The sequence below is a fragment of the Plutella xylostella genome, chromosome 7 (genome assembly GCF_932276165.1).
Source record: "Plutella xylostella chromosome 7, ilPluXylo3.1, whole genome shotgun sequence".
Classification (NCBI taxonomy): domain Eukaryota; kingdom Metazoa; phylum Arthropoda; class Insecta; order Lepidoptera; family Plutellidae; genus Plutella; species Plutella xylostella.
Window position 1 is genome coordinate 7,348,215 of NC_063987.1, and position 25,543 is coordinate 7,373,757.

The 25,543-nt window shown below is 35.6% G+C and overlaps 1 protein-coding gene across 1 annotated transcript in view; it reads right to left on the reverse strand.

Moving 5' to 3' along the window:
- LOC105389255 (atrial natriuretic peptide receptor 1) overlaps nt 1-25,543 on the reverse strand; it is a 195,650-nt gene that overhangs the window by 142,926 nt on the left and 27,181 nt on the right. The window contains exon 4 of the mRNA XM_048622101.1: nt 15,080-15,263. Coding sequence (XP_048478058.1) covers nt 15,080-15,263 — 184 coding nt within the window. The remainder of the gene's footprint in view (nt 1-15,079; nt 15,264-25,543) is intronic.

Here is a 25,543-nt window from a genome sequence, read left to right on the forward strand (position 1 = left end):
CAAAATCTCTCGATACACGCACCACTCACGACAACTAAATAAACATACACAAGTTCCATTAACAAAAAAATACCAGTAAATCATTGAAGTAAAATGATAATATTAGTTCAATGCAATTAATATTACTTATTAAATTGAAAATGGAACAAAGAATAAACGGCATATTTTGCGCCTTTGTATTATACTTTGTAATATTATATCCGATTGCATGAAACAAAGGAAGGCTAATTTAACTTTTCAGTTTCAATTGATTGAAAGGCCGTGCAATATCCGACTTCGAAAAATATACTACAATTTTATATATACGTATTCCTTAATCAAATTAAAAAAATATAGGTTTGTATTAAATACACGGAATTTGTTGAATAAATAACTTTCGTGTATTTTTTTCGATCGCTTCTAGGCCGTGGTAGATAGACTGATTATTAGTTTTCAGTTATATGTTTTTTTTTATATACAGTTTATTATGCTCTGATAGAAAAGATAAGTGTATGGATACATAAAACATTGTCAATCACAGTTTCTATAAATAGATTGAGTGTGAATAATATAATATATAGTCAGTCAGTGAGTCAGCTGTGATCATAATCACGTTACATACCTATATAATATACATAATGTTCCTACTACATTAGTACACAGTTTCGTAAGTAATAAATATTGTTTATATAATTTTTTGGACGTTATACTAAGTAAGTGTAAGATATAGATAGAGATCTACACTGTGGGTGAATTCATTAGCAGGAAGACTTAAATTATATAGATTTTTATTTTCTCGGCTTCTAACTACTGACATTGTATATTCTTATAATATTTTTTTTTATTCTTGACATTTTATTATTTTTATGATTATCATTTTTTTTTATAATTTACCATTGTTTGAATTTTGTACTACTAAGTACATTTTAATGTTATATTAGTATTTCATTTTAGTTTAGGTATGACTTTATTTTTATATTAATATTATTATTTTTTCCCTGACATGTAATTAATATTATGAATAATAAATACAATACGATACATAATTCTTTATACACAAACACAGAAATTACCATATAATATGCACAACATAGACAGTACAAATGGTGGCCTTATTACTATGAGTAATTTCTTCCAGACTATCTCGGAGGAGAGAAATTATACAAAAGAAGTACACCTACCTATAATAAAAATATTAAGTTTAGGGACACACAACCTACATTTGGAATTTTATTAGTGGCCATCCCGTTGCCAAGTCAGTGAAATCAGTCAATCAACTTTATATACTTTTTATCTTTGTACCTCCTGCGGGTTGACTGGCAGAAAATGCTCTTAGCATTAAGTCCACCCTTTGTACTTTTATTTGTAATATTTGTGCAATAAAGAGTTAAATAATAATAATAATCAAAAACTTTCACATTTTTCCTCCCTCCGTTATTTCTGAACTTTTCTCTAAAGTTTAAACTTTTTTTAGAGGCGAGGTGGTTTTTAAATGACGGCTGAATGGTGTAGTGGTTAGTGACCCTGACTGCTATGCTGAAGGTCCCGTGTTCGATTCCCGGCTGGGGCAGATTAAAAACAGATATTTGTACTCGGGTCTTGGTTGTTGATATTTATATTTAGTATCTATCTATCTATGTATTTGTGTAGATATATCAGTCGTCCGACACCCATAACACAGATTCTGCCTAGCTTGGGGTTGGATGGCCGTGTGTGAGATGTCCCCACATATTTATTTATTTATTCATTTATGACAATTTGAGTGCTGGACGCTCTGCCCGAAAATATCATAGTATTACCTAAATGGAAAAGTACACCCACGATAACCTAAGACAACAGACAGATGGAAAAGACAACACAAGGTAAACGCTAGAACATTGATTTGTAAGAGAAGACGGAAAAAGTTTATTTTGCTTCATTGAAATCAAATAATCTTTTCTTTTTCACAAAAAAGGCTCGTGTTCTAAATTTTTGTACGTTGTAGAGGAATACATTTTTATGTCTATCACATCTAGTATCCATTTAATATTCGGCAATGTCGGTAAAATGTAAGTATAAAATATGGATAAGTATCTCTTTTTATCGCTTAAAATTATTCTCGGGATGAAAATAGCTAGTACTTCTCCTATTTCAGTATCTTAACAGGAAAACCAATTTGCTACCTTATGAAATATTTGCTCATGCGTAAACCTATGGTTTCACTCATCCAAGGAAAATATAACGTTTTGGGTTAGATGGATGTTATGAAATGTTCAGTGTTCGCGTGTGATCCCGGATTGAATAGAAAGAGAATGTAATAACTTTAGTTTCATTCTATTAGGCGGGGGGTTCTTACATTACTTCGCATAATGTTGCATGTTGCGTTTTTTTTTTGTTTGTACGTATGTACACACGTAGATGCTTTTTGAGGGGGGTCACTATAGTATAATTTAAATGATGCGTGGCAGTTTAAAATATTCACTTCAAGGCGGGTGTATTACAATTGATATCATTATACATTAGCGAGCAATGAGAAAGTCTCGTTAGCATCAAGTTACTCCAAAACGGAAAAAGCTAGCTTAATGATGCCTTCTGCCACATTGGAGAGCCAATGTATAGTTAACAGTGTAGGTATCCGATTTTTTTATTGCATGCTAGTGTATATTCAATAAAATAATAGTAAAATACGAATCCGGAAAGTTTTGTTCTACAGGATGTTCGTTAAAATGTATGAGTGTAGCAATGTATTGTTTATACGATGTTAACAAAGTGCCGCCATCGCCAACCACTCGATATTTTGCGTATATAGCTGCATTGTCAATATACGCAGAACTTAGACTAACAATATACGAACAAGATGGAACGTCACAGAAACTGACCGAATTTTGGTTACTGTCAAACCAACCGAATTACATCCAAAGAATACCAACGAATAAAGTCACAAGACATTTAACATAATTACTTAATTCAAAGTAAGTGCTCAGCGGTAGAACTGGCGTGTTATTTGTCGAGACGTAGGTATCTTTCGTATATTGTTAATCTAAGTATATTGACAATGCAGAGCTGTCAACTATAAAGAGTGGAAACTACACTGGCCTGCAAATATAGGTAGGCCTTTAAATTGCCTTTTTATCCAAAACTACATTCGCGAGCAATGAAATAGTTCCAGTGACAATAGCACCAAATTACTCAAAAAAAAAAAAACACGCACTCACGCCTTCTACTAATGTACTCCCTTGCGGGGTAGGCAGAGGTGCATTGCTGCACCCACTTTTCGCCAGAGTGTTATGTTAGTCCCAATGTAATAGGGGGCGGGCCTATTGCCATTTTACGGGCACATCCAAGACCCGAGAACAAATATCTGTGTTTAAACAAATATCTGCCCCAGCCGGGAATCGAACCCGGGACCATCGGCTCAGTAGTCAGGTCACCAACCACTACGCCATTCGGTCGTCCAAACCAAATTACTCCTAAATGGAAAAGGCAAGTTTAATTACTTCGTCTGCAATATTCGAGTACATTACAGCGCATCAGAACATTACCAACTAAAAGTGTAAAATATTGCATTCAAATAAAAATGGAGTCATTTTTGTTGTTGTTGTCAGTGTGTCAAATAAATGATACTTTATCTATATTAAATTAATTGTTAAGTCACATTCTTTCATCATTTATGTTTCATTATTTATCTTTGTTATATTATTTGTAGAATGTAGATACGTATTTGGAAGACCCTATGCCTTGGAACTGTGCCCGAGCTTTGATCTCGGCGACTGCTGCAATTCAGTCGACAACCACTTGATTATCTCTTGGCATTGTCGCCTCATACTTTTCTTTAATAACTGTTACTTATGCATGAATGAAACTAGGGTAAATTCGTTTATGCATAAGTAACCGTTATTTATGTTTGCCTAAGGATATTGGCACACTGCAGCATGCAGACCAGGCCCCGTGATAAAATATAGGATGGTTATTCTAACTAACTCTCGTTCGTAGCACTTTTAATAGAACAAAATAGAGTCGTGTCATTTTATCACAGATAAATTCAAACCAGACCTATACCATGTTAAGTCCTAAAATGGTGCTTGAATTTATTTCTCTATCAGACTACAACTCTCTCTACAAGCTACAATATATTATCGTATTGTGTGTTCGAACGGGCGATGACGATATTTGTTGCAGCTTTACAGCCACATAAAGCTCTTTTAACATCGAAGCTTTATTTACAAAAGCTTTTCTCAACTTTGACGTAGAGTCTTGTAGCCTTTACAATGCATAACTTTAAGGATTCTGATAGATATTTCACTAAGAAAAAATAAAATTGTATAGCTTAATAAGTAGCTATACAATTTTATACCTACCTTATAAAAGTCATATTAATTCATCAAAAATTTATATGATTTGTTAAGATTTGACGGGATTCATGCGATGAGCTGGGTTTTAGTTTAAATACGCATTTTTAACATGACCCTGTGCATTAGAGTTTTTACCTCTATACTTAGTCAGAAACAAGCCTTCTTGTTACGAAAACGGCAAAACTTCGCGACTTTTTCACTCCAGTACCTTTCTTTCTGGACCTAATGGAGTTTTAACCCCTTGGGTGCCGTCGGCGGGATACAATAGACACTTTTATGGCGAACAAAAGAATACTAGGTAGCTAGCTATCTACTCTTGACACCAGTGTGGGCATTACGGGCGTCATTATAAAAGGTGTATTGAGTAGATATATTTATTGTAGCAGAATTGTACACATTATCACAGTACATCCTCTCTGAGAGCGATAGCACGCGACCTATCACGTGAGTAAAAATATAAGTACAGCGAAAAGTGGGTGGCTCGCTTACGAGTCGCTTCTCCTTCGTGGATTATATTCCTGAGCAAAATAATAATATGACTGTATGTAGGTATGTATCCTGATTCCTGTCTGACATATTATTATACCATTTTAAAAATACACGGTATTTCATTTGTCTGTACTGAACAGCCCGTAAGCCTGAATATTAAATAACATTGTGTTAAAATAAATAGTATTTCCAACCACGAAAATAAAAAAAAAATAAAAAAAACTACATTCTATACAGGGCGTCCGTGGTTGGTTGATCCATAATAAAATTTATACAGGTTGTTGCAGACGAGGTAAAGTAAGCCGAAAGAGGGTGAATCAGTGTGTCATTCTTAAGGGTCAGCAATAGGCAATCGAGGGTTGGCATTGTCATAGAATTATGTAGTAAATGATGCTCTACAGCCTTGAAAAAAATCACACAGGTAGCCGAAGAGTCTAGCTAGGTGCTGAATCATTCGAATTTAAGTAAATGCTTATGGATAACTGTAAATTAATTACGAAAAACCAGTAAATCACACTCCCGTATTGTAACAACTGTGTCGTAATTATCAAGAATTTTCATATGATTCTTATCAAATTATAAAGATAAATGCTTGGACTAGGCGCTAAATACCTTGTTTTTTAATAAACACACACCTATTTTGTGTAAATTAATCCCAAACTTGAGCAATTTTTTTCCCTCAAATCTTCATACAAATATCTATGGCGGCTTTCTGTGTTATAAAATCATAAACACAAGCGACGTTTGACTCAGTCGGCCGCTGGCCTCCAAAGAAGGGTCACGTCGGTTTAGGCGGCAATGACAGCTCGCGATCTAATTGTGTACAGACACGAAATCACTGCACATTGGTTGTCATTGCACTTTTTCAACTTTTATGACACCAACATAATTTGATTTGAAATTGAGGAAGCATAATTCTTATACTATATTCAATAAATTAAATGATAATGTTTTTTATTAGTTAAGTCCATGGTACTTCTTGATTAAATTATAATTATTAATGTCTAACTAAAACTAACTAATATAAAATTAAAATTAAACTAAAAAGAAGATGCTGGCCAGATCGCTGCCACTGTCGGGTAGGGTACCCAAGACGCTGGCCGCGTTACCTCGCTATATAGCGATGCTTAGCCTTTGTGATAGGTAAGTGCCAGCCCTAGGGTCCCTTGAGACTTCTATTAGTCTGCTGCTGATGTCTTTAAAAAGCTGACGTGCCTCCGGTCCCCACGGCCCTGGGATGAGGAGCAGGAATATAGTGAATGGATCTAAGTGATGACAATATGTAGGAAGATTAGGTTAGGATTCAAAAACACAGTCTCATGGTGCTGGTTGAGGCATGGTCTCGTGAGGATCTGATGAGGGCAGTAACACGGAGGTGACTGACTTTTATTTCAAAGATTTAATAGCTAAAAGCATCGAGTTTGGGCGCGGTGGTAGCTCAGTCGGGTAAGCGCCCGCTTCTCACGCAAGAGATGCGGGTTCGAATCACGGCGCTGACATGTACCAATGAGTTCTTTTAACTTAAGTACAATGTATACCATCGCTCTAACGGTGAAGGAAAACATTGTGAGGAAACCTGCATATCTAGATTTAGTACATCTAGATATGTGAACCCACCAACCCGCAGTGGACCAGCGTGGTGGGAAATGGTTCAAGCTTAGGAAGGCAGTTTAGACCTTGGGGATATGCACAAAGGTTCCACTCGAGAGAGCCAGGTGCAGGTACTTACACCCCCACAGAGAATAGAATAGAATCGAGTTTGGGCTATTAAGTATGTTTTTCAAAGAGAGAGAGAAAGATATTTTAGGTTTTCTCTGGATTAGTTAGGTTTACTGGGTTTACTAAATTCATTCGTAACGTAAAATTGTCAATGACGGAATTTCTTCTATAGACAGTAGCCACTAATAAAAACAACAACGATATATGGCGTGATTTGCAAAAGTACCTATCTAGTCAACCTGCCACGGGGTGACTTCGGTGGGTAACTCAGAATAATACTAATTATATGTTATTGCATCAATAATAAAAAAATCAAGAAAATATTCAAAGTTTCCATCCTCGCCTTTCACGCACACAAATCACAAACTCATGCCTTGTTCTAGGAGCAGGGTCTACCCTGGTGCATTTCCATGACCACTTTTCATTAGCGTCCCACCAGTTTCGATGCTTAGCGGAATAGCACCATTAACCATTATTATTCTGAGATATCATCACTTCTTATTCTGAGTTACCCAACATAAAAACACGCCATCTATTGAAATCATTTTTTAAATTAGGATTTGTCTATGGTGTGGTCCCCAAATTTAAGGGTAAAAGCCAAATAATTATATTTTAACCTTTTTTTATACCTATTATATTAAAAGACCTATTCAACGATACCCTACCTACACCATCAAAATAACCGGAAAAAATATTAGCCCCAATTTACTTGTATGGGAGAGGGAGTACCCCAATTTTTTTTGGGTACTCCTCATATCTATGCGAAATATCAGCTTGATATCTTTACCCGTTTCTGAGAAAAAGGGCAGTGACATACAGTCAGTCAGACAGACGAACAACAAAGAGATCTTATAACGGTTGCTATTTTTCCTTTTGAGGTACGAAACTCTAAAAATATGAAAAATATTATTCTGCCACCAAAAAATATACTTACAAACATACAATCGAAAAATATTACCCTCCTCCTTCAGCAGTCGGGTAAAAACAAGTGAGACAGGGGGTCATTCTGAACTTTTGTTCTACGAGTTTTAAAAATTAACAAAAAAAAACCTTTTTCATAGAAACTTTGATGACACGTGACTTTTTACCATGGAAAACGAATATTTTTTTTCGCGAATTTGCAATCTCGTAGAACAAAAGTTGTTCAGAATGACCCTTTGAGTTGAGTCATCCCCTTTCGGCTTAGTATACCCTTATTATCTACACTTTAATACCTGTAGTTACCTTTCTACAAGTAAGTAAATACTACATTTGTTTAGAAAGCTAATCGGGTTCCGAGTATGGAGAAAAGTGGCACCCCTATTAATTTCTACTCTTTCCTGGTGCTTACCAGTGTAATTAAAAATTATACTTACCCTCAAATCACTACTTGAAAATAATTGTCAATAAAGTTGGCGAGTAAAAGTTTATGACCCACTGTGCAAACTTACATGTGTGCGTGTCACTGCGTGTGCTGTGTGAAGAGCATTGAAAACCCAAATTTGGCGGGGCACGTCACCCTGTACGGGCCCTTAACATCTTCTGATTAAGAATTTTGAAATTCGTGAAAAAATAAGTAGGTAGGTACCTACTCATCACTAGAAAAAAGTAACGCGACCAACAAAAATCTGATGAGTAAACCAATTTTGTTTTCGCGATCTTTTTTATATACATTCACGGGAGTCACGGGCAATGAAAAAGTTCCACTCACAAAATACCGACACCAAAGGACCCCAATTTTTTACAACATTTAATTTAAATTTTGATCAAAATAATACCGTTTTTAGTTGCTAATATCCTGATAAATGTACTGCTAAATGTACTCCCATGGTCAGAAGGCGTCATTAAGCTAGCCTTTCCCGTTTGGGAGTAATTTTGTGCTTTTCTCAGTGGAATCTTTTCATTGCTCGTCAGTGTATTAACTGAAAATCTTATTATACCTATTTTATTCTCCGTGGGATGTAAGTACCTGCACATGGCTCCCTCGAGTGGAACCTTTGTGCATATCCCCAAGGTCTAAACTGCCTTCCTAAGCTTGAACCATTTCCCACCACGCTGGTCCACTGCGGGTTGGTGGGTTCACATATCTAGATATGCAGGTTTCCTCACGATGTTTTCCTTCGCCGTAAAAGCGATGGTATACATCACAGGTATACATTGTACTTAAGTTAAAAGAACTCATTGGTACATGTCAGCGCTGGGATTCGAACCCGCAAGCGGGCGCTTACCCGACTGCGCTACCACCGCTCCTTACTATACCTCTTTTGCAACACTTTTTACAAAGAAAGGTCAAATATGTTGACATTGAATATGGCAGTCGCCCGCATAGAGGCCTAATTGAAGGAAACGAGCACATTCACAGATAATTCTGCTGATGAAAGGCCAAAACATTAATAATATTTCTTTTGAGTCTACGAGAAAAGTAAGTAAATTATATATGCTTGTACAATTGACCCACTCAAGATATACACAGTGGTTGTCTTGCAAGAATCGCTTTCCGCGATAAGACTGTAATTTTATATTTATATGTGTTATTTTATAAGCGTTGTAACTTTTGCTCTTTGTTTGTGTACAAATAAATAATATATTATTTATGTATCTATGTAGCAATTGGGTCACTATTATTTAACTTACACTATGTAATGGAAACTGAAAACTTTAGACCGCTGTAAAAAAACAGGGTTGTATTTCTATCCAACTCTAGCTCTGGCTTATTAAAAAACTTTAAAAACAGTTTTAATTAACTGTAAAATTAAAATAATGTCCCCTAAGAATTATTATTTTTATATGAGTATACCTGGTCCTACAATAATAAGGGTTTAAAAATCGATGAAATCATTGGATTAAGTAATAAAAATTATATTAAGTAGGTATAACAGACATCTTACGAGTACCTATCCTTATTCGGTAACCACTTGTGTAAAATACTTCAGTCAGTATTCAGCATTCGAATCACGAAAAATATTTTCAATAGACTGGCTATTTCAAGATGTGTGATGGATTTGACGAAATAATGATAGATCCGGTTTTTCATAACGTAACTACAGAAATAGCTCACAAACTGTTTACCCTGATACTATGTGCAGTTATATTTGGGTTATGAGTTATGGTTATGAACTATTGATAAATAACTATTTTTATTTCTAAAATTGGTCTTGTCGGTTCGGATAGTTTAAAGTTTGTTTTTTAATCCCAGCTAATAAATTAACAGATTCTGAACCGTTCATGAACAGTCGATTGTCCCGCGATTAGGTAAGCAACGTATCGTTCTATTGGCCGGACATTGGACTGTTGATGAACCGTTCAGAATCTGACAATTTAGTATCTGAGATTAAAAAACAAACTTTAGGTTATAAATTCAACTTTTTCAACGAACGCAAACCTACTATGAATTGAGCGTTCCCCTTTTCTAATTAAACCTCTAGGTAACGGTCTTTTATGACCTTAATGATTTTTCCGGAGCTAAAAGTTCCATACAAACATAACAATAATAATGAAGATTTTTATTACAAAACGCCAGTTGGTTTTTCACGTTTTTTGGTATTTAAAAAGCTGCTATACTTACCTAACCATAACTTAATAAATATTTTTCATTTAAATGTTACGACATTGTATAGGTACTTTTCTCAGTGGTCAACTGGTAATTCAGCCAATGTACGCATGTTCTTCTCTATTAGGTAGGTAGGTAAAAGGTTTAAGTATATTATGTATTTACAAAATATGAAGGCAATGTTTAATCTTTTATGAAGAACTTTCACACCCTGCCTGGTCCTTTGAAATGCAAAGAACCGACATTAATATTACTGCCTTTTCAGCTGCTTTCAGTTTCTTAAAGTATCCTCATGTTTTTTACAAATTTTCATCTTTTGACTTGGAAGTCTATTCGTTAGAAACCAAAAATCTTACCTCCTTATAATATAGATAGTAAATTTTATATAAGTTTAGCTAGATGGGGTGACGGCTTGCAAAAGGTGGCTGGTTATGAGCGATGATATAAGTTTAGATATACACCTACCTAGATAAGATAAAAGTCATAACATTCAAAAATATTTTTTTAATTAAAATCATAAAATTTACTCCCAAAAAATTGCATGAATATAAACAAATTTACCATGGAGAAGACGAAAAAGAACTCACAAATTTTCCGAAGTCGTAGAATAAAATAAGTTCTGTTGTACCTTATTTTAAACTAGCTGTTCCCGCGCGCTTCGCTTCGCCTTAAAAAGTTTTCCCGTGAGAATTCCGGGAAAAAAAAGTAGCCTATGTTCTTTCCCAGGGTCTAGACCGTATGTATACCAAATTTCATTCAAATCCGTTCAGTAGTTTTGGCGTGAAAGCGTAACAGACAGACAGACAGACAGACAGACAGACACAGTTACTTTCGCATTTATAATATTAGTTAGGATATAACAGCCTACAGCTAGCAATTTATTTATATATAAGCAATCTCTATAGTAAATATTTGTAAAACATGCAAGTCTTGTTTAAAAATGTTCAATATTTTGTTCCCGATATTCCAATAAACGTAGACATGAGAGCTTTCTTTCATGTTTTAATATTTTCCATGTGAAATCGGAGTAACATATAAATATAATATATAAACACATTTTGTATTCTAATCGACGGGTCCTGTAGTTCCTTATAATTCGATCCGAAGAGTTTATATTTAAAAGAAGAAATATTTCTAATACTGTCTGTATCATTATCATTATGCATGCTGACTTTTGCAAAAATTTAAATGTAAAAGACACCCAATACAATTAATTTCTACAATTTCGAAAAAATATATGTACCTAGTACCTACCTATACATAGTAATCACATGATGAAAATTTACAGCAAAAAATGTGATAAGAGTATTTACTAGACCAACACTGTGTTAGAAATATAAGTGCACTTTTAAGAAGAAGAAAGTACCTACTCGAGAATGATAACTCATTTCCATTCAGATAAAAATATAATTCTAGCAAAAACTACCTATTTATAAATTTTTATAAGTTTGATTGCTTATTAATCTCAATATTTTCATTGCATTCAAGAAGCATCGCAACTTCTTCGTCCTAGCACAAACTAACTAATAACTAAGCTAATGAATAAAAGCACCGACATTGCCTTGAAAACTTCCCAAGTTTGTGCAACTTGGAGTTAGTTCATTTCACAGTATAATAATATAATAATAATAATATTGCCATTTATTTCCAAATTATCTACAGTTATTCTTAAATAACATAGTTTGCAAATCATAATATTAAATTAACATGCATTTCATTTAATTAATTTATGTTTTAAACTCTATAATTTAATTTATAATAAAATAATAATAATTCATGCACTTAACTTTATATATTTTGAATATTTAATTAAATAATTGTTATTTATTGAAAAATAATTTGGTCACCCATTGCTGGGTAAAGGCCTCCTCCATGTCTTTCCATTGCCCCCGTTGCCTTGCTTGCCTTTGCCAAGTGTTGCCTGCTACTCTGACAATGTCGTCGACCCATCGTCTCTTCTGTCGTTTTGTCATTTCACAGTATGATATCCTCCAACTATAGATTCATTTCATTCACTCAATAGGTAAATCAGCTCATGTCTCATTCAGTGAATAGGTAAACTGGCTCATATCTCGTTCACTCAATAGGAAAATAGGCTCACGTATTGCGCTGAATGCATTTGCTTGTTGTGCTTAGGCATCGTGTCAGCCTTGATTTAGTTGAGAGATTTGTGTTTGAGATAGACAAATTGGTTTAAATATCCGCCCATCACAAAATAGGTGTTGTCAGCTAGCTGGCAAGCCTCTGTGGTATTCGTCCTATGTGATGCTTAGTACTATATTTGTCGGAAATAAGTAGTAATAAGAGTATCATCATCTGTAGCCCATAATCGTTCAATGCTGGACATAGGGCTCTCCGATGGTGCTCCACAAAACTTTGTGCAGCCATTAAAAGGTCGTAAGTCCATGGGGCGGTAAGAATATCATTTTTTTTCAATGAATTGCGTCGCCGCGCTACTTTGTTTTCTATAATTTTCTGGTTTATGTCATAAAAAATACATATATGGAAAACCGCTCAGCAACGCAGCAATGGGAATGCATAAAATTTAAAACTATCCCACATGATGTGGATACTGTGTAAGTATTGCTGTAATATTAAATCAGGAAAAATAAAATCACATAATACTTCAGTGCACAGCATCCTACTTCAGTAGCTATGCGTCCATTGAACTATCTCGGTTCTATTTCTATTTTTAGTTTTATATGTATTTCCCTAGGTCCCGTAACATTTAAGTTTTTCAACTCATTCGAATCAGAGGTATTATGACTTATGATCATTAGCGGCAAGGGTGAGGCCTCATTGCTGCGGTCTTGCGGTGCGTCGCCCTGCGTTGTTTTCTATAAATTTTCAGGTTTATGCCATAAAAAATATATGGAAAACCGCACAGCAACGCAGCAATGGGACCGCACCCTTAAAATATTAGAAATCTAGTAGTTTAAATTTTTTTCTGTACTAATTTCGATTTAAACCACTCAAAAAATAACTTGCGTCGGACGATCTAATTCCTTCACCACCTATTTTTTTGCAGCTTAACTTTTTTCCTCTTGACCCGGTAAAGGATATTTACATAAAATTTTTACCTTTCCTAAACCACCCGTAGAGAACACTCTTGTAACCCTTATAGCACTTTACAGGGACTTGAGACTTATTGGAATGCGGAGGAGTTATTCTCATATTCATAAGAATGCTACTGAAAGGTTGTTCCTATAATATACATAAGTAGTACTTAATGTGTACCTAGGCAAAATATCCAAAGAGTCCTTCAACACAACTCCTACTACTGACTAAGAAGCTACCCTACTGAAGCTTTATCCAAACTTTTTTTTTCTAAATGAAACCTATTGCCTAGCTTTACCCTAACTGTGGGGGAGGCGCCGATAGGCGCCTTCACCCAGATAGGCGCCTTCACCCAGATAGGCGCCTTCACCCAGGCTTTATCCTAACTAATATATATATACGAATGGCGTAGTGGTTAGTGACCCTGACTACTGAGCCGATGGTCCCGGGTTCGATTCCCGGCTGGGGCAGATATTTGTTTAAACACAGATATTTGTTCTCGGGTCTTGGATGTGCCCGTTAAATGGCAATAGGCCCGCCCCCTATTACATTGGGACTAACATAACACTCTGGCGAAAAGTGGGTGCAGCAATGCACCTCTGCCTACCCCGCAAGGGAGTACATTAGTACAAGGCGTGAGTGCGTGTTTTTTTTTTTTTTTTGTGTTTTTAATATTATAAATGCGAAAGTAACTGTGTCTGTCTGTCTGTTACTCTTTCACGCCAAAACTACTGAACGGATTTGAATGAAATTTGGTATACATGGTCTAGACCCTGAGAAAGAACATAGGCTACTTTTTATCCCGTAATTCCCACGGGAAAACTTTTTAAGGCGAAGCGAAGCTCGCGGGAACAGCTAGTTTTATTTCTTATCGCACCTTAAACTCGTAGGCGTAAGTTAAATGTAAGGACTAATACACTCGGGAGAAATGAAAAAGTTCTAATGTCATAGCAATCTACCAAGTGAGTGGAACTTTTTCATTGCTATTGAGTGTATACGATGTTGTGAATCAGTGCATTTCAAACGTGTGCCAAAGCTTCTACTTACCAAATGGTTGTTTCAAAATTTTTTAAATTTATAAATATCTTTTAATGAAACATCATCGTAGCCGTCATTGTAGCCGTCGACACAATCTTAATATTGCCAGTTTTGATATATTTTTCCTTGTAAAGTCCTTACAATATTCCTTTTCAGCAGTAGTAGCACGAGGCGCAAGACGCGCAGGGCAAGACATGTAACAAGTTTCTGTCACGCTAAAGGCGGGGACACATTATTAACACGTGACCCGCGTAGTCACGTCGGTTGTTCATAGTGTCATTCTGCTCGTAGAAAATAGTACACTTTGATTCGACTCAACACGCGTCGCGTTTCGTCCGGTAGCACAGCGATTCCGTAATGAGTTTCCGCCTTCACATAAATGTCCACTTATCGCTATCGTACCTACGGCTGTTTTTAATATCGTGCGGATTTCATCACACACGCGGGATTGCCCATCACTCGTGACAGCCGCGAGTGGTATTTTCATACAACTATTTAATGTAATGCGTGGAATACGCACGCGGGACGTGGGAAAATGGTATGCGTGCATGCTTGATGAAATCCGCATCATATTAAAAACACCCTACGTATCGGAACAAACGTTTCATAAATGTATGGAGAAACGGAATCGGCAATAGCGATGAAGTGATTGCATTTGTGTGAATTTCTATACAAAGAATGCGATACTTCCGTTGTGTACGATGCCTAAAGTGAACGCTTACCTTTACTGGTGTCTTGCGCCCTGACTACTCCCGCAAGCCATGTTACCAAAACATAAAACCAACTTACTATTTGGTCCATCGCAAAGAGGGAACGCTGCCAGCCTCCTTGGAACCATCCCAGGCAGCGAACTCAAAGAAATATTCTACCTTTTCTTCTGACATTAAATGCAGAATATTTCCGAGCCATTTTTAAAGATTAATTAATTAAAACTTACTGTCTCAAAACGCTAATAATGAAGTATGCCATGTCTTTAAACCCCAGCATGCCGGTCCGCACCAGCGTGTAGAACTCGTCGTCGCACGTCTGTTTCGGCTTCACGAAGTCGAAGGTGAAGCCTCCGGTGGTGAGGATGGGGGTGCCGGTGCCGCCGAGGAACTTCGTGATGCGGGCCACCGATGCTGAGGAGAAAATATCGGGATTAGTAAGGTTAGGGATTGGGACAATTCCCTGCAAGGCGTGTTAAACTTATTCGTAAATAAACAAAGGTAAAGGAAAGGTGTGTAGGTATACGTAACGTCAATCATTACGCTAAAGATAAGCGGTATCGTGCATGAGAAACGGCGTCGGCAATGCCGATGAAGTGGTCGCACTTGTGTTAATTTCTATACAAAGAATAGCTACTGAATGCGATGCGTCCGTTGCGTACAGTGATGCTATACCATTGCGATTGTGACGCTATTATAACGCTGGCGCTGGGTATTTAACGAATGTAACAAATTTGTCATGTTGAATAACATAGTACCTATATATGGGATGTCATTGAGTAGGGTACACCCGAGTCCGCGTTGTTCTATGGCTGATGTAATCAAAGCAGTGCGTCTTTGACTTTCTATGTTTAAAAAAACACACATTATATTTTCTTAGTCGAGATAATTTTCGTAACAACCTGTAACATGTATTTTCGTAAAATTCCCAGATTTTTATTAAAGGTATTCTAAGGCTTAGCCCACTCGTAGCTTACAGTATGTTATTTTTAAGTACCTACAAATAAAAAACACATTGGCATAAAGCAATTTCAGATGTGTTTTTACTGTACTTGTACTGAAATTATTCCTATTACATCTATACAATACATAATATACATATACAGATGTCTACATGGCAATATCCGCCGGTGCTGTTTCGGGTGCTGGACAGGGTGTTTTTTCTATTATAATTTCCACTTTGTTTATTTGAAACATTAAATTATGATATTATCATCTTTTTTTATATATTTATTTGACGTTATCCAACATTCTGAAAATATGCAAATAAATATTTCTCAATATTAAAAAGGAGTAACCTGAAAATTGAGATATAATTATGAAAAGCAAATAATAATATTAAATTTCGGCAAATTTCAATGAAATTCACACTGTTGTTCCAATAGGGAATATGCAGGTATTTTTTTATATTCTTATTCCATAGTTTTATATTGCTTTATTATAGTAAAAAGGAATTCAACGCCAAAAAAAGTAATTTAACGTATTTTAAAGAAAGTAAAAATTTATAACCGACACGACCACATAAAACACGCAAAACTTTGTGTGACGTCATACTCTCGTTATTCAGCTCAGAGTAATGAGTTTCGCCAGTCGCGTCGACGCTCAGTTCTATGGGCATAGATTATTCTGAGATTGACATATCAACATAGTTTACGTCACATTCGCTCTATGAAAATGAGTCATGTTTCAAAGATTTGAATTTACGAAAGTTTTTTTGTACTTTTCAACAATTATTTACTCGGTCAAAAATAAATTATAATAAAAAATATTGATAAAGGCATAATTTTGAAATACTTAACCAAGTTTATTAAAAATGATATTTGACCTTTATTTGAATATGAACCGTATGCATATTCCCTATTGAATAACAATGAAAAAATGCTTTCGAATCCATCAATGATAAAATTCCATCCTCATAGCCTTTACAAAGTTTTCAGGGTGTGAGAGGCTATACATATAAAAAGTTTTGCTTTCAATTCAACAATATCAATAAAGAAGATTCATTTACGAAGATGCCTGATAGGTCTGGCGTACCCGACGACCCTTGAAGTTTACAAAAAAAACTCCGAAAGCATATTTTAGTTTGATTTTCCTTTGCTATCGGCCCTTAGTTATGGCTTCCGCCCACTTCGTTAGTGACTGACCGAGTTGCGATTCAAATTGCTACAATTTTATTTTGTGAGTTGTGGAGGGTCCATCTTGACCTTCGATAAAATAAGAAAAATATAGAATATGAAAAAGTTCCGCTAAAAAAATGAGGACACCAAATATACTTACGCAATTTTTTAAAAACATAATAGTTATTGGACCTACGTTTTTAGTCCGTAATAATTTGATGCGCTGTACTTCAATATTGCAGACTGCGTCATTTACTAGCCTTTTCCGATTAGGGGTAATTAGGGGTATTGTCACTGAAACTTTTTCATTGCTCGCATGTGTAATACAAATAACTATTATATTATTCCTAACAGAATACTGTACTTCATCATACTCTTTGATGAACCTACTAATTTTAATCTTATGAATTCGTCATCACACTCTGTTGTGGTGCTTTGGAGAAGCCTATATGGCAGATAATATTCGTGGTAACTAATGTAGAGGTGATTATGGGCCTCAGCCTTCGTCAGTTTTTTTACTAATAACTAATAATGTTGCTAACGATGATTCGTATGTAACATAACATTTGCAACAGCCTGTATAGTGAACTACGGAAAACCATTATCCTTTGCATAACTGTACTGCTACTCTTGACACGCAAGACGGTTATCCATATTGCGGTAATATTGCCTTCGAGTCATTTGGCACTCTGGAACACGATGGTAGCGCCACCTTGCCTACCGTATTTGGTGGTTTTCGGGTGAACTAGTCTAAATTCGGTTACGAACGCAAGTTGGTACTCTTGACCGCCATTTTGACAGTTGTCAATATTGAACAAACTGGATATACGCAATCGCTAAGGCAAGAAGAAAAAAGTAACTTTATTACTTGTATTTGTACTTGTGAGTGGCGATTTTGTGTGGTTTTGTGTGGTACTGGTATTTGAGACTAAAGATGCTGTGTTATGGCTTATTTAGCACTACGAATAGCGATTTAGCGCAATGCGCAGCGAAGAGATATCCGGAGGCGCAAAAATCAGCGGCGAATGGTGAGATATTTGGACGAAGCAGTGGAAATGGGACAGGCGGAGTTCGTCGATAATTACCGCCTCACAAAAGAACTTTTTGATGAACTATGTGGAGACATAGAGCCCTTCATGAAGGAAGGGTTTAGGCCTAGTCCACCACGCTGGCCTAGTGCGGGTTGGTGGACCCCAACACAAGCAAGCTTGTGCTGAAAGAGTTTATTTATTTATTTGAAGACCAACAAATGATACACTTGTTACATACATCAAGGCTACATAAATAAAATACAGTACAGGCCTCTGACTAGGATTAAGGACTGCTGCCGAAGCAGCAACCGGGCCCCACAGCTTAACGTGCCGTCCGAAGCACGGAAGCGTCCAGAAAAGAACCACTTGAAATTGGTCACCCATCCAATGGCTGACCGTGCCAGTTGTTGCTTAACCTCAGTGATCAGTTACGATCACTGAAGCCCGCTCGACTACAGACGCTTCGATAGTGTCAACTTGACACTATTCACGACAGTTTTTGTTATTTTTTCCTTTTCATTCATTCTTTCACAAAGTCGATAAAACAGTTTCAAACAATCATAACCAAATTTTAAGTGAAACCGAATTGTAACCAAATAGACGTCAAGAGTACCAAATCTAAATTGAAATTGGTTCTGACTCGAGCACAATATTAACGCAATATGAATAACCGTCTTGCGTATCAAGAGTAGCAGTACTGAACGGCATATTGAAATGCTACGTCGGTGGCATCAAATATTGGGTTTCGAAACTCGCCATTGAAAATTTCTAACTAACTATTGACTGGTACGCCGTACACCTACACAGTTGTAACAGCTGAAATTCTTTTAATAAATATTGAATATCCTTACACGTAAATGTTACGAAACACGTTACGTTAAGCCGTGGATCCCGGTTGCTGCTTCGGCAGCAGTGGTTAAGCCTAGTCAGAGGCCTTCGGGTGGCTTGAAACAGCAATTTTTTCAAGACAACCTTTGGGTGGATATTATAAATACAGGGTATTTCAAAAAGGTAGAGTAAGCCGAAAGAAGTGACGTGGGTCATTCTTTTGTTCTACGACATTTAAAAATCGCAAAATACAAGTATGCTAAGGAGTACGTCCTGTAGAACCACTGTAAAAATAAAACCTCAAAAGCAACATTTCCATGTTTTAAAAATGTTTTCTAAAGTCTGTAAAGGAATATCTGAAATCGGACGCGATAGATACGATACCAGCAGAGTCTGCGTAATTGGCTCTTGTTAGAAAATACTTTTATGAGGATTCTATTAATTTATACAGTTTTTTTGTATTTATATAAGTAACATGAATACATAAAATCTCTATTCTAAAAATACTGCTTAATGCTTAGTCAAACTAGAATATTGTTAATACACTCACGAGGAATGAAAAACTTCCACTCACAAAATAGCACTGTTCTTCAAACATTTACCTAATTTAAAAATTGAATTTTTAATTGGTCACTCTGATCTGATGTGCTGTAAAACTAATTTCATCATCATCATCAGCCAATACTCATCCACTGCTGGACATAGGCCTCTCCCAAGGAGCGCCACAACACTCGGTCCTCGGCCTTCATCATCCAACCACTACCCGCCACCCGCCTAAGGTCGTCAGTCCAGCGGGCAGGAGGGCGTCCCACGCTGCGTTTGCCTGTTCGTGGTCTCCACTCGAGAACTCGTCTACCCCAACGGTTATCGGTTCTTCGGCAGATATGACCAGCCCACTGCCACTTCAGCTTGCATATTTTGACAGCTATGTCGGTAACCTTAGTCCTCTGACGGATAACCTCATTTCTGAACTAATTTAGGTACTTTAATATTGGAGACGGTATCATTAAGCTAGTTTTTTTTTCCGTTTAGGTAGCATAAATATATAAGTATCATAGAGGTATTTTACACAAGCAGGCAACCTAAGTGCCAATTTCTCCGTAGTCGGTTAGAGCATAACCAGGTATCAGTGGTTGACTTTTGACACATCTGTCAAGAATTTTATATGGAGATGACGTATAATTGATGAACGGTCCCTGGTCGATTAGATTACGGACAATGGAGAAATTGGCACTAAAGGTTGTTTTGCCGGTAAGGTGCGGTTGTTTATTAAGTAATTTTCTTGAACGACCTAAATTAATTGGGGATTTTATCGTGTTATTCGACCGTGCTTTCGATATTTAATGGTCAACTAAATTCTGGTTTATTTGGAATTGCGCGTAATTACATTCAGATACTTACTACTTTAATGCTGATTTGGGTAGTGTACTAATAATAATTTACTATTACTATACAGCGTGTTGCAAAAAGGGTATACTAAGCCGAAACCTACATGTATGTGCAGCATGGTATATCTAAGCCCGAAACTGAAATCAGAATTTGAAAATTCACGAAAAAAGTATACCCTTTTTGCAACACCCTGTATAGTTATAGTTATCATTATGTAGGTTTTAAGTATTATTTGCATATTATTTGTAGGTATATGTTGTTTATAAATGTCTCTTGTTTTCACACGTTACCCATTTTGTTAACTTTATTTTAAGTGATAATGCCGCCTTATGATCTACTAGCTGTTCCCGCGAGCTTTGCTTCGCCTTAAAAAGTTCTCCCGTGGGAATTCCGGGATAAAAAGTAGCCTATGTTCTTTGTCAGGGTCTAGATATATACCATATCCGCTCCGTCTAGACCATTATGTATACCAAAACCATTCAAATCCGTCCAGTAATTTTGGTAAAAAAAATCATCGCCAAAAAAGAAATTTAAGGTATTTTAAATGAAGTTAAAAATTTACAACCGACACGGCCACTGTAAACGTTCGTCATGATGGCGCGCAAAGTGTGACGTCACACTTTCGTTTCACGGCTTAGAATAATGACTCTCGCTAGTCGCGCCTACGCTCAGTTCTATGGGCATAAATTATTCTGAGATGTCAATATATACTTATGTTTTACGTCACATCCGCCCAAAGAAAATGCGTGACGTTTCTAAAGTTTGAATTTACCGCAGTTTATTTCCACTTTTCAACAATTATTTACTTGCTTAAAAATAAATAATAATCTAAAATATTGATGGAGGCATAATTTAGAAATAAGAAAGTTTATTATTTTTTGCATATATTCCCTTTTGACACATCTGTCATGAGTTTAGTATGTAGATGACGTACTATATAAAATATATTATATACTCCTACAATATAATTGATCAACGAATACCTGGTTACGATTTAACCCACTATTGTGAAATTGGAGCTTAGTATAGTACACAAAATGACGCTGCCTCATATGAATCTTGTTCAATAGACATAACTTATACTGTACAAGTTTAAACCTAAGCTCTAACTAGGTTATGTCGTGCGGTCGTAGCGCTACGGCGTTTACTTCCTACGCTCCCACATTGCTACGAGAGCTGCGTAGGTCTTAGCGGTTATGTAGTTACTTTAACTACGTCGTTGATGGGCATTTGTTAGCAGCTCAATTATACAATACAATATAACTTTATTGGTTACCACAAATATTAAAACATACAGACAATACTTATAAACTAGAAACAATGAACAATAGGCGGCCTTATCGCTAAGAACGATCTCTTAAAGGCAACCTAAAACATAAAGAAATAGAAATAAAGAAAATTTTAAGGCGGTGTACCAACTACCTAACTACTTATAATATAACTAAATAAAACATACATACTATAGCTACATAAATACTAACATAAGTTACATATTCTAACCAATATACATATACCTACATACTACTATTATGTTTATTTTCTAATATATATTTTTTAATCACTGAGGCGTCCTGGCTGCAAAATGTTTTCAGTGGTGACTTGGATTTTATACGCTTAAGGTATCAATTGGATGCGGACTAAACGTGGTTGTAACTGATTTACAATGTATTTTATGGGACTCATTTGGCGGCTAGCGACATGAAGGTCGAAGAAATTTGTGCCTTTTCATTTACTTTTGCTGTAAGTATTCCTAGAAAAATAAATAAAATAATGAACAAAAATACTATGTAATATAAATAAATTGTTTTTATTCTCATATATTATTCATACTACGGGTTATAGGCAAACATATTTTCTAAGAAAGCTACAAGATATTGTCGTCGTTAACTAGTGAACTGAAACAAAGTGGACAACGTCACCTCTTACTACGCAGGATCGGGTTCAGTTCTATGCCATCGCATCAATAAGTTCTTAGAAATGTACGTACAGTTAGCGAAAGATATATGTGCCACCCTAGTGCAAACAGTGTGATCTTAATTACTGGAAAACTGTGCCATTTTTCGTAAAAGATTTTTTAATAGATAGGTAGATTTTAAATTTGGCGAAAAGTGGGTGCAGCAATGCACCTCTGCCTACCCCGCAAGGGAGTACATTATTACAAGGCGTAAGTGCGTGTTTTTTTTTTTAGGTAGATTTTAAATCTGGTTTATATTATGTTAGTGTTATCATAGTGTTTTTAGATATACTTTAGTTAAATCATGTAGACGATATTTTCTAATAGGTAGATATTAAATCCAATTATTCTAGTGTTAAAGAGAGCGCTTTAGTAGGCATTATTTAGTTAAATTATGTAGACTTGCTATAAGTTCACTAGCAACGCACCAAAACACGAAAAACTTGCTTTCCAAGTTGAACTAAAATATTCTTTTTGATGTTGTTTTTTTTTTAATTATTTTTAACTTATTATTTCTGCTTATCTCTCTTTTGCTGGGTATAACGTGCAGTCGAACTTTGCATACAAATGGTCTTCCTCCTTGGAGACTTGGGAGTAATAATATTTAAAAAAAAAAATATCTTTAGTTATGGTGTAAAACATTATATTGAGATAGGTATCACTAAAAGTGGTATTTGATTGGTGGTTTCTCAACCCCATATCTAGTCTAGTCTGTAGGATTACTATTAGTACTCGTAAAATACTTTATTTAGATATTTTGTTTAAAAACAAAGTTATTGCTTTCTATGTTGATACTCAAATACATAGATTGTTAATCGCATAACACAAGATAAAAACATACTTATTATATTGCTGGAAATCTCATAATCTACTCCAGGGTACCAGTAAAAAAGGTATTTCTGTTAAGAAATGGAATATTTCATAATACGAGTATGTTATGTCAATTTTCTGTATAATGTATTCGTGGAAATTTCCAACTGACAATAAAATACGGCTTAAATAAAAGAAGCATTCCGCTGTATCGTAATCCGGCAAAGCTACCTTTGCAACGGGTAAAAGGTACATAATAAAATAAATAAATATGTAGGGACATCTCACACACGGCCATCCGACCCCAAGCTAGGCAGAACCTGTGTTATGGGTGTCGGACAGCTGATATATCTACACAAATACATAGATAGATACATACTAAATATAAATATCAACACCTAAGACCCGAGTACAAATATCTCTCTAAACAAATATCTGCCCCAGCCGGAAATCGAACCCGGGACCTTCGGCATAGCAGTCAGGGTCGGTTAGTGACACACCATTCGGTCATCATGCACAAAAGGTGCAAGAGTATTTTTCTTCTGCGTTGTCCTATGTGTAATATTAATAATAAATAATTGAATTACTGATAGCTACTACTCATATCTCAATGTAAATTGAGCCTTTGTAACAACAAACAGGAGAGAATAACAAAGAACAAAATACATCCGTATCATTTTTTATGTGATTATTTATTTATTTTCTTTCCAAAAAGGTTTAATTTTTACCTGTTGCCATTTTGTGTATTTGTATAAAATTCACAAAATAGCAGATAAAAATATGCCACACTGAAAAGCAATTAGTAAATGTCCCAGTAGTTGACACAATAGTGACAATAATAAAAACGTTGTTAGGGAAAAACTTTTATTACGAAATCAGGCGGTAACTAAGTAACAAATTTTGGTAAATCAGTCTTCTATCTAAATTATTTCCTTACAATCAAGTATCTAATTAAACGTTTTTTACTATTTTCCGAGAAAATTCAAACAGTCTCAAAATGTACCTATAATTGATAGGAAATTTGCCAGGTGCAGGTACTTACACCCCCACAGAGAATAGAATAGAATAGAATAGAATAGATAGGAAATTTTTCACTTCGCCCAGTAATTGACAAAGTAGTTTTACATTCTGTGTTCCAGTAATTGATATGAAGTCATCAACAAAAAATAATACAAAGTATTAAAAATCTGTCATAGCAAAAGTATAGTAATTTTCAAACATAAAAACATTAAACATTTTTCATGTCTGAGCAACATATTTTACACATTAACGTTACTTGATAGGGGGTATCAATTACTAGGTTTTTGATTTTTTCTTGTCCTAGTAGATGATACTCATCACAAACAAGTAAATATAATAAAAATTGGTAAAAGAAGCATGAACCAGCGAAGTAACTTTACATTCAAAGGTAATAAAAACAATACTTACGCGTAAAACGGCATAAATCAACTGCAATATAGTACCGGCGAACACTCCGAGCTTAGTTATTCAATTTACGAAACACAAGTAAACGCGTTGATGCAAACGGCTACGCGCGAAAAAAATTTAAACGTCAAATTGAATCGATGCAGAATACTGACACTTTGGTAGTCAATTTGAGAGACTTCAAAGTTCAAATATTTACAGGAGTGCGTTTAAAATCTTAATTAGTTTTCTTATTATTCAACCACAAAGTTGAAACTATCAATTACTGGGACGCTATCAACTACAGGGACATTTACTAATTATATTTCTTTCATACAAACGACTGTAATCCCCGACTGTTAGTCCGAGGAGGTGTCATATAAGAGGTCGTGAACCCCGTTTTAAAACTAGTACACACAAGCTGTACCCGCGAGCTTTCAAAAGTTTTCCCATGGGAATTCCGCTATAAAAAGTAAAGTAAGCTAACACCATATATTTAAAATCGGTTTTGCACACACGCACATAAACTTTCGCCTTTATAATACTCGTATAAGTAGGATAGGATGCGCCACGGGTACACATCTATAAAAACTGAAGATTTCCCCATGATGTTTTCCTTTACTGTAAAAGCTCATGGCATATAATAAATTGTATACAGGGTGTCCCAAAAGTCAACGTCAACCCTTAAAGGGCTGATAGGTCAGCTCATGAGAGGCCAGAATATCACAATATGACCTTAGTAAAAACTCGATAATTTTCGAGATATTGACACTTTTATAAATTTGCTGAAAATCGACACCTTGGATCAGTTTTTTGCGTGCCGCCGGTACAAAAATCCATATTGTTAGAATTTGTTTGGTGTTGCATCACCCTGTATAACCCTGCTATTGATCGCAGTCAAAAAAAATATCCAGTAATGCTGTATGTTTAAAAAAACACGGTTTTCAAAGTCATAAAAGGTAATCGTATTTTTTTATAAACAACTTTGACTCTACATACTGTAAAAAAAATATACCACGCAAACCTGGCACCTTATTTGAAAAGATTGCTCATTTAATGCAGTTTCCAAAATGGTATGAAACGTTGCTATTGTTTTAATTAACAAAAAAGTTATTGCTATTTTAGTACAAAACGACCTCGATGTAAAATTGTTTGAAGGAA